Source organism: Oncorhynchus mykiss, unplaced genomic scaffold, assembly GCF_013265735.2.
Source record: "Oncorhynchus mykiss isolate Arlee unplaced genomic scaffold, USDA_OmykA_1.1 un_scaffold_232, whole genome shotgun sequence".
NCBI lineage: Eukaryota > Metazoa > Chordata > Actinopteri > Salmoniformes > Salmonidae > Oncorhynchus > Oncorhynchus mykiss.
In genome coordinates, this window is record NW_023493699.1 from 300949 (window position 1) to 313215 (window position 12267).

A 12267-nucleotide genomic window follows, 5' to 3' on the forward strand; every position below is an offset into this window, starting at 1 on the left:
CTTCCCCAACTGTTGCTGTTCCCTTCCCCAACTGTTCCTGTTCCCTTCCCCAACTGTTCCTGTTCCCTTCCCCAACTGTTCCTGTTCCCTTCCCCAACTGTCCCTGTTCCCTTCTCCAACTGTTCCTGTTCCCTTCCCCAACTGTTCACATCCCCAACAGTTCCTGTTCCCTTCCCCAACTGTTCACATCCCCAACTGTTCACATCCCCAACTACTATAGTCGTTATCTCTCCAGTCTGCCTCAGAGAAAAGTTGATGAACATAGTGTGTGTGTGTGTTATACCTCGGCACGTCAAAGCCCATGGTCTGTTTCTTCCCTGAGACGGTCATGCGGGCCACTTTAGGCAGAACTTCTGAGTCCAGTTGACACTGCCCCGCATCACGGTCCTTAGCTGGGGGAGAGAGAGACACACACTCAGTAATACACATAAACACACACTCAGTAACACACATAAACACACTTCATGCAACTCCATACAAACACAATAATATTCTCTCACACACAGGAATACAACAAAACTGAACTAGTAAATCACTACATGTGGAGAACCATCAGCAAATATACAAGGTGTCAGATGGATTTGAATACCACACAGATACAACTAGCTTCATCAACAGATACAGCTAGCATCATCAACAGATACAACTAGCATCATCAACAGATACAGCTAGCATCATCAACAGATACAGCTAGCTTCATCAACAGATACAGCTGGCTTCATCAACAGATACAGCTGGCTTCATCAACAGATACAGCTAGCATCATCAACAGATACAACTAGCATCATCAACAGATACAGCTAGCTTCATCAACAGATACAGCTGGCTTCATCAACAGATACAGCTGGCTTCATCAACAGATACAGCTGGCTTCATCAACAGATACAGCTAGCTTCATCAACAGATACAGCTGGCTTCATCAACAGATACAGCTGGCTTCATCAACAGATACAGCTGGCTTCATCAACAGATACAGCTGGCTTCATCAACAGATACAGCTGGCTTCATCAACAGATACAGCTAGCATCATCAACAGATACAGCTGGCTTCATCAACAGATACAGCTGGCTTCATCAACAGATACAGCTGGCTTCATCAACAGATACAGCTGGCTTCATCAACAGATACAGCTGGCTTCATCAACAGATACAGCTGGCTTCATCAACAGATACAGCTAGCTTCATCAACAGATACAGCTGGCTTCATCAACAGATACAGCTAGCTTCATCAACAGATACAGCTAGCTTCATCAACAGATACAGCTGGCTTCATCAACAGATACAGCTAGCATCATCAACAGATACAGCTAGCATCATCAACAGATACAGCTAGCTTCATCAACAGATACAGCTGGCTTCATCAACAGATACAGCTGGCTTCATCAACAGATACAGCTAGCTTCATCAACAGATACAGCTAGCTTCATCAACAGATACAGCTAGCATCATCAACAGATACAACTAGCATCATCAACAGATACAGCTAGCATCATCAACAGATACAGCTAGCATCATCAACAGATACAGCTAGCTTCATCAACAGATACAGCTAGCTTCATCAACAGATACAGCTAGCTTCATCAACAGATACAGCTGGCTTCATCAACAGATACAGCTGGCTTCATCAACAGATACAACTAGCTTCATCAACAGATACAGCTAGCATCATCAACAGATACAGCTAGCTTCATAAACACGATACAGCGAGCTTCATCAACTGATACAACTAGCATCATCAACAGTTATAGCTAGCTTCATAAACACGATACAACTAGCATCATCAGCAGGTGAGTCTGCTACAGGGCCTGGGTCTAGCTAGATGAGTCTGCTACAGGACCTGGGTCTAGCTAGATGAGTCTGCTACAGGACCTGGGTCTAGCTAGATGAGTCTGCTACAGGACCTGGGTCTAGCTAGATGAGTCTGCTACAGGGCCTGGGTCTAGCTAGATGAGTCTGCCACAGGGCCTGGGTCTAGCTAGATGAGTCTGCTACAGGGCCTGGGTCTAGCTAGATGAGTCTGCTACAGGACCTGGGTCTAGCTAGATGAGTCTGCTACAGGACCTGGGTCTAGCTAGATGAGTCTGCTACAGGGCCTGGGTCTAGCTAGATGAGTCTGCCACAGGGCCTGGGTCTAGCTAGATGAGTCTGCTACAGGGCCTGGGTCTAGCTAGATGAGTCTGCTACAGGACCTGGGTCTAGCTAGATGAGTCTGCTACAGGACCTGGGTCTAGCTAGATGAGTCTGCTACAGGGCCTGGGTCTAGCTAGATGAGTCTGCTACAGGACCTGGGTCTAGCTAGATGAGTCTGCTACAGGACCTGGGTCTAGCTAGATGAGTCAGGGATGTGCTGGTATGACTGGTGTTTGACGGGGAACAGGTAGGTCGGTAGAGGGTTAATTTCAGAACTGGCAGTTACTATGGAAATAGAGCAGTGATACATTTCACAGAATGATTCTTGGGGCGCCAACTAAACAAACGCAATACCCTGTCATGAACACAAATGTACACACACACACACAACACGGTCTTACACACACACACAACACGGTCTTACACACACACACACACACAACACGGTCTTACACACACACACACACAACACGGTCTTACACACACACACACACAACACGGTCTTACACACACACACACACCACGGTCTCTCTCTCACACACACACAATGTCTCTCTCACACACACACACTGTCTCTCACACACACACACACTGTCTCTCACACACACACACTGTCTCTCTCACACACACACACACACACACACACACACACACACACACACACACACACAGTCTCTCTCACACACACAGGGAGAGATGTTTCAGAGAGAGGGGAGATGGTATGATCCAGATATTTGTCACACCTAGTCCACAGACTGATGTCACACCTAGTCCACAGACTGATGTCACACCTAGTCCACAGACTGCTGTCACACCTAGTCCACAGACTGATGTCACACCTAGTCCACAGACTGATGTCACACCTAGTCCACAGACTGCTGTCACACCTAGTCCACAGACTGCTGTCACACCTAGTCCACAGACTGATGTCACACCTAGTCCAGACTGCTGTCACACCTAGTCCACAGACTGATGTCACACCTAGTCCACAGACTGATGTCACACCTAGTCCACAGACTGCTGTCACACCTAGTCCACAGACTGCTGTCACACCTAGTCCACAGACTGATGTCACACCTAGTCCACAGACTGATGTCACACCTAGTCCACAGACTGCTGTCACACCTAGTCCACAGACTGCTGTCACACCTAGTCCACAGACTGATGTCACACCTAGTCCACAGACTGATGTCACACCTAGTCCACAGACTGATGTCACACCTAGTCCACAGACTGCTGTCACACCTAGTCCACAGACTGCTGTCACACCTAGTCCACAGACTGCTGTCACACCTAGTCCACAGACTGCTGTCACACCTAGTCCACAGACTGATGTCACACCTAGTCCACAGACTGCTGTCACACCTAGTCCACAGACTGATGTCACACCTAGTCCACAGACTGATGTCACACCTAGTCCACAGACTGATGTCACACCTAGTCCACAGACTGCTGTCACACCTAGTCCACAGACTGATGTCACACCTAGTCCACAGACTGATGTCACACCTAGTCCACAGACTGATGTCACACCTAGTCCACAGACTGCTGTCACACCTAGTCCGCAGACTGCTGTCAGGGTCAGGGCCAATTGAAGTTTGATCTGAAAATGTGGTCAGAGACTCCGTAAGGAGGGTGTGACCCAGTGGTGTCGCCTCAGAGGGCAAACGGAGCTCTGCACCACATCGCCGTGCGCCTCACAAATGTCCTAACAATGAGGAGGGCCCTGTACGGCTCCGCATTGACATGATTGGTTGACGGTAGGTGAGGGCGAGAGGTCCTGTAGAAACACAAACTCACTTCCTTGACAACAGCTCTGCTCCACTCTGCGAAGTGCAAGAAGTATAAATGCCCTGACTACTACAGAGACAGTATCAGTATCAGAAGTATAAATGCCCTGACTACTACAGAGACAGTATCAGAAGTATAAATGCCCTGACTACTACAGAGACAGTATCAGAAGTATAAATGCCCTGACTACTACAGAGACAGTATCAGTATCAGAAGTATAAATGCCCTGACTACTACAGAGACAGTATCAGTATCAGAAGTATAAATGTCCTGACTACTACAGAGACAGTATCAGTAGTATAAATGTCCTGACTACTACAGAGACAGTATCAGTATCAGTAGTATAAATGCCCTGACTACTACAGAGACAGTATCAGAAGTATAAATGCCCTGACTACTACAGAGACAGTATCAGTATCAGAAGTATAAATGTCCTGACTACTACAGAGACAGTATCAGAAGTATAAATGCCCTGACTACTACAGAGACAGTATCAGAAGTATAAATGCCCTGACTACTACAGAGACAGTATCAGTATCAGAAGTATAAATGTCCTGACTACTACAGAGACAGTATCAGAAGTATAAATGTCCTGACTACTACAGAGACAGTATCAGAAGTATAAATGTCCTGACTACTACAGAGACAGTATCAGAAGTATAAATGTCCTGACTACTACAGAGACAGTATCAGTATCAGAAGTATAAATGTCCTGACTACTACAGAGACAGTATCAGTATCAGAAGTATAAATGTCCTGACTACTACAGAGACAGTATCAGAAGTATAAATGTCCTGACTACTACAGAGACAGTATCAGTATCAGAAGTATAAATGTCCTGACTACTACAGAGACAGTATCAGAAGTATAAATGCCCTGACTACTACAGAGACAGTATCAGAAGTATAAATGTCCTGACTACTACAGAGACAGTATCAGTAGTATAAATGCCCTGACTACTACAGAGACAGTATCAGAAGTATAAATGTCCTGACTACTACAGAGACAGTATCAGTAGTATAAATGCCCTGACTACTACAGAGACAGTATCAGAAGTATAAATGTCCTGACTACTACAGAGACAGTATCAGAAGTATAAATGTCCTGACTACTACAGAGACAGTATCAGTATCAGAAGTATAAATGTCCTGACTACTACAGAGACAGTATCAGTATCAGAAGTATAAATGTCCTGACTACTACAGAGACAGTATCAGTAGTATAAATGTCCTGACTACTACAGAGACAGTATCAGAAGTATAAATGTCCTGACTACTACAGAGACAGTATCAGTATCAGAAGTATAAATGCCCTGACTACTACAGAGACAGTATCAGAAGTATAAATGTCCTGACTACTACAGAGACAGTATCAGAAGTATAAATGCCCTGACTACTACAGAGACAGTATCAGAAGTATAAATGTCCTGACTACTACAGAGACAGTATCAGTATCAGAAGTATAAATGTCCTGACTACTACAGAGACAGTATCAGAAGTATAAATGTCCTGACTACTACAGAGACAGTATCAGAAGTATAAATGTCCTGACTACTACAGAGACAGTATCAGAAGTATAAATGTCCTGACTACTACAGAGACAGTATCAGTATCAGAAGTATAAATGTCCTGACTACTACAGAGACAGTATCAGAAGTATAAATGCCCTGACTACTACAGAGACAGTATCAGTATCAGAAGTATAAATGCCCTGACTACTACAGAGACAGTATCAGTATCAGAAGTATAAATGCCCTGACTACTACAGAGACAGTATCAGTAGTATAAATGTCCTGACTACTACAGAGACAGTATCAGAAGTATAAATGCCCTGACTACTACAGAGACAGTATCAGAAGTATAAATGCCCTGACTACTACAGAGACAGTATCAGAAGTATAAATACCCTGACTACTACAGAGACAGTATCAGAAGTATAAATGCCCTGACTACTACAGAGACAGTATCAGAAGTATAAATGCCCTGACTACTACAGAGACAGTATCAGAAGTATAAATGCCCTGACTACTACAGAGACAGTATCAGTATCAGAAGTATAAATGCCCTGACTACTACAGAGACAGTATCAGAAGTATAAATGTCCTGACTACTACAGAGACAGTATCAGTATCAGAAGTATAAATGCCCTGACTACTACAGAGACAGTATCAGAAGTATAAATGCCCTGACTACTACAGAGACAGTATCAGTATCAGAAGTATAAATGTCCTGACTACTACAGAGACAGTATCAGAAGTATAAATGTCCTGACTACTACAGAGACAGTATCAGAAGTATAAATGTCCTGACTACTACAGAGACAGTATCAGAAGTATAAATGCCCTGACTACTACAGAGACAGTATCAGTATCAGAAGTATAAATGCCCTGACTACTACAGAGACAGTATCAGTATCAGAAGTATAAATGTCCTGACTACTACAGAGACAGTATCAGTATCAGAAGTATAAATGTCCTGACTACTACAGAGACAGTATCAGTAGTATGAATGCCCTGACTACTACAGAGACAGTATCAGAAGTATAAATGTCCTGACTACTACAGAGACAGTATCAGTAGTATAAATGCCCTGACTACTACAGAGACAGTATCAGAAGTATAAATGTCCTGACTACTACAGAGACAGTATCAGAAGTATAAATGTCCTGACTACTACAGAGACAGTATCAGAAGTATAAATGTCCTGACTACTACAGAGACAGTATCAGAAGTATAAATGTCCTGACTACTACAGAGACAGTATCAGAAGTATAAATGTCCTGACTACTACAGAGACAGTATCAGAAGTATAAATGCCCTGACTACTACAGAGACAGTATCAGTATCAGAAGTATAAATGCCCTGACTACTACAGAGACAGTATCAGTATCAGAAGTATAAATGCCCTGACTACTACAGAGACAGTATCAGAAGTATAAATGCCCTGACTACTACAGAGACAGTATCAGAAGTATAAATGTCCTGACTACTACAGAGACAGTATCAGTATCAGAAGTATAAATGTCCTGACTACTACAGAGACAGTATCAGTATCAGAAGTATAAATGTCCTGACTACTACAGAGACAGTATCAGAAGTATAAATGTCCTGACTACTACAGAGACAGTATCAGAAGTATAAATGTCCTGACTACTACAGAGACAGTATCAGTATCAGAAGTATAAATGTCCTGACTACTACAGAGACAGTATCAGAAGTATAAATGCCCTGACTACTACAGAGACAGTATCAGAAGTATAAATGCCCTGACTACTACAGAGACAGTATCAGTAGTATAAATGTCCTGACTACTACAGAGACAGTATCAGAAGTATAAATGCCCTGACTACTACAGAGACAGTATCAGTAGTATAAATGTCCTGACTACTACAGAGACAGTATCAGTAGTATAAATGCCCTGACTACTACAGAGACAGTATCATAAGTATAAATGCCCTGACTACTACAGAGACAGTATCAGAAGTATAAATGTCCTGACTACTACAGAGACAGTTTCAGTAGTATAAATGTCCTGACTACTACAGAGACAGTATCAGAAGTATAAATGTCCTGACTACTACAGAGACAGTATCAGAAGTATAAATGCCCTGACTACTACAGAGACAGTATCAGAAGTATAAATGCCCTGACTACTACAGAGACAGTATCAGAAGTATAAATGCCCTGACTACTACAGAGACAGTATCAGAAGTATAAATGTCCTGACTACTACAGAGACAGTATCAGAAGTATAAATGTCCTGACTACTACAGAGACAGTATCAGTAGTATAAATGTCCTGACTACTACAGAGACAGTATCAGAAGTATAAATGTCCTGACTACTACAGAGACAGTATCAGAAGTATAAATGTCCTGACTACTACAGAGACAGTATCAGAAGTATAAATGCCCTGACTACTACAGAGACAGTATCAGAAGTATAAATGCCCTGACTACTACAGAGACAGTATCAGTATCAGAAGTATAAATGTCCTGACTACTACAGAGACAGTATCAGAAGTATAAATGTCCTGACTACTACAGAGACAGTATCAGTATCAGAAGTATAAATGTCCTGACTACTACAGAGACAGTATCAGAAGTATAAATGTCCTGACTACTACAGAGACAGTATCAGAAGTATAAATGCCCTGACTACTACAGAGACAGTATCAGTATCAGAAGTATAAATGTCCTGACTACTACAGAGACAGTATCAGAAGTATAAATGCCCTGACTACTACAGAGACAGTATCAGAAGTATAAATGTCCTGACTACTACAGAGACAGTATCAGTAGTATAAATGTCCTGACTACTACAGAGACAGTATCAGTATCAGAAGTATAAATGCCCTGACTACTACAGAGACAGTATCAGTATCAGAAGTATAAATGTCCTGACTACTACAGAGACAGTATCAGAAGTATAAATGTCCTGACTACTACAGAGACAGTATCAGAAGTATAAATGTCCTGACTACTACAGAGACAGTATCAGAAGTATAAATGTCCTGATTACTACAGAGACAGTATCAGTATCAGAAGTATAAATGTCCTGACTACTACAGAGACAGTATCAGTAGTATAAATGTCCTGACTACTACAGAGACAGTATCAGAAGTATAAATGTCCTGACTACTACAGAGACAGTATCAGTATCAGAAGTATAAATGCCCTGACTACTACAGAGACAGTATCAGAAGTATAAATGTCCTGACTACTACAGAGACAGTATCAGTATAAGAAGTATAAATGCCCTGACTACTACAGAGACAGTATCAGAAGTATAAATGTCCTGACTACTACAGAGACAGTATCAGAAGTATAAATGTCCTGACTACTACAGAGACAGTATCAGTATCAGAAGTATAAATGCCCTGACTACTACAGAGACAGTATCAGTATCAGTAGTATAAATGCCCTGACTACTACAGAGACAGTATCAGAAGTATAAATGTCCTGACTACTACAGAGACAGTATCAGAAGTATAAATGTCCTGACTACTACAGAGACAGTATCAGTATCAGAAGTATAAATGTCCTGACTACTACAGAGACAGTATCAGTAGTATAAATGCCCTGACTACTACAGAGACAGTATCAGAAGTATAAATGTCCTGACTACTACAGAGACAGTATCAGAAGTATAAATGTCCTGACTACTACAGAGACAGTATCAGAAGTATAAATGTCCTGACTACTACAGAGACAGTATCAGTATCAGAAGTATAAATGTCCTGACTACTACAGAGACAGTATCAGAAGTATAAATGTCCTGACTACTACAGAGACAGTATCAGAAGTATAAATGTCCTGACTACTACAGAGACAGTATCAGTATCAGAAGTATAAATGTCCTGACTACTACAGAGACAGTATCAGAAGTATAAATGTCCTGACTACTACAGAGACAGTATCAGTATCAGAAGTATAAATGTCCTGACTACTACAGAGACAGTATCAGAAGTATAAATGCCCTGACTACTACAGAGACAGTATCAGAAGTATAAATGTCCTGACTACTACAGAGACAGTATCAGAAGTATAAATGTCCTGACTACTACAGAGACAGTATCAGTATCAGAAGTATAAATGTCCTGACTACTACAGAGACAGTATCAGAAGTATAAATGTCCTGACTACTACAGAGACAGTATCAGTAGTATAAATGTCCTGACTACTACAGAGACAGTATCAGTAGTATAAATGTCCTGACTACTACAGAGACAGTATCAGAAGTATAAATGTCCTGACTACTACAGAGACAGTATCAGTATCAGAAGTATAAATGTCCTGACTACTACAGAGACAGTATCAGAAGTATAAATGTCCTGACTACTACAGAGACAGTATCAGTAGTATAAATGTCCTGACTACTACAGAGACAGTATCAGAAGTATAAATGTCCTGACTACTACAGAGACAGTATCAGTATCAGAAGTATAAATGCCCTGACTACTACAGAGACAGTATCAGTATCAGAAGTATAAATGTCCTGACTACTACAGAGACAGTATCAGAAGTATAAATGCCCTGACTACTACAGAGACAGTATCAGAAGTATAAATGTCCTGACTACTACAGAGACAGTATCAGAAGTATAAATGTCCTGACTACTACAGAGACAGTATCAGAAGTATAAATGCCCTGACTACTACAGAGACAGTATCAGTATCAGAAGTATAAATGTCCTGACTACTACAGAGACAGTATCAGTATCAGAAGTATAAATGCCCTGACTACTACAGAGACAGTATCAGTATCAGAAGTATAAATGTCCTGACTACTACAGAGACAGTATCAGAAGTATAAATGTCCTGACTACTACAGAGACAGTATCAGAAGTATAAATGCCCTGACTACTACAGAGACAGTATCAGAAGTATAAATGTCCTGACTACTACAGAGACAGTATCAGAAGTATAAATGCCCTGACTACTACAGAGACAGTATCAGAAGTATAAATGTCCTGACTACTACAGAGACAGTATCAGTATCAGAAGTATAAATGTCCTGACTACTACAGAGACAGTATCAGAAGTATAAATGCCCTGACTACTACAGAGACAGTATCAGAAGTATAAATGTCCTGACTACTACAGAGACAGTATCAGTATCAGAAGTATAAATGCCCTGACTACTACAGAGACAGTATCAGTATCAGAAGTATAAATGTCCTGACTACTACAGAGACAGTATCAGTATCAGAAGTATAAATGTCCTGACTACTACAGAGACAGTATCAGTATCAGAAGTATAAATGCCCTGACTACTACAGAGACAGTATCAGTAGTATAAATGTCCTGACTACTACAGAGACAGTATCAGAAGTATAAATGTCCTGACTACTACAGAGACAGTATCAGAAGTATAAATGCCCTGACTACTACAGAGACAGTATCAGTATCAGAAGTATAAATGTCCTGACTACTACAGAGACAGTATCAGTAGTATAAATGTCCTGACTACTACAGAGACAGTATCAGAAGTATAAATGTCCTGACTACTACAGAGACAGTATCAGAAGTATAAATGTCCTGACTACTACAGAGACAGTATCAGAAGTATAAATGTCCTGACTACTACAGAGACAGTATCAGAAGTATAAATGTCCTGACTACTACAGAGACAGTATCAGAAGTATAAATGTCCTGACTACTACAGAGACAGTATCAGTATCAGAAGTATAAATGTCCTGACTACTACAGAGACAGTATCAGTATCAGAAGTATAAATGCCCTGACTACTACAGAGACAGTATCAGAAGTATAAATGTCCTGACTACTACAGAGACAGTATCAGAAGTATAAATGTCCTGACTACTACAGAGACAGTATCAGAAGTATAAATGCCCTGACTACTACAGAGACAGTATCAGAAGTATAAATGTCCTGACTACTACAGAGACAGTATCAGAAGTATAAATGTCCTGACTACTACAGAGACAGTATCAGAAGTATAAATGCCCTGACTACTACAGAGACAGTATCAGAAGTATAAATGCCCTGACTACTACAGAGACAGTATCAGTATCAGAAGTATAAATGCCCTGACTACTACAGAGACAGTATCAGAAGTATAAATGCCCTGACTACTACAGAGACAGTATCAGAAGTATAAATGTCCTGACTACTACAGAGACAGTATCAGAAGTATAAATGTCCTGACTACTACAGAGACAGTATCAGAAGTATAAATGTCCTGACTACTACAGAGACAGTATCAGAAGTATAAATGTCCTGACTACTACAGAGACAGTATCAGTATCAGAAGTATAAATGCCCTGACTACTACAGAGACAGTATCAGTAGTATAAATGTCCTGACTACTACAGAGACAGTATCAGAAGTATAAATGTCCTGACTACTACAGAGACAGTATCAGAAGTATAAATGCCCTGACTACTACAGAGACAGTATCAGTAGTATAAATGTCCTGACTACTACAGAGACAGTGTCAGAAGTATAAATGTCCTGACTACTACAGAGACAGTATCAGAAGTATAAATGTCCTGACTACTACAGAGACAGTATCAGAAGTATAAATGTCCTGACTACTACAGAGACAGTATCAGTATCAGAAGTATAAATGTCCTGACTACTACAGAGACAGTATCAGAAGTATAAATGCCCTGACTACTACAGAGACAGTATCAGAAGTATAAATGCCCTGACTACTACAGAGACAGTATCAGAAGTATAAATGCCCTGACTACTACAGAGACAGTATCAGAAGTATAAATGTCCTGACTACTACAGAGACAGTATCAGAAGTATAAATGCCCTGACTACTACAGAGACAGTATCAGAAGTATAAATGTCCTGACTACTACAGAGACAGTATCAGTA

General features: G+C 41.1%; 1 protein-coding gene across 3 annotated transcripts in view; it reads right to left on the reverse strand.

The window, feature by feature from the left end:
- LOC110532856 (HBS1-like protein) overlaps positions 1 to 12267 on the reverse strand; it is a 104051-nt gene that overhangs the window by 50495 nt on the left and 41289 nt on the right. For all 3 annotated transcript variants that reach the window (XM_036973342.1, XM_036973344.1, XM_036973343.1), the window contains one exon: positions 284 to 392. In XM_036973342.1, the coding sequence (XP_036829237.1) occupies positions 284 to 392 (109 nt within the window). The remainder of the gene's footprint in view (positions 1 to 283; positions 393 to 12267) is intronic.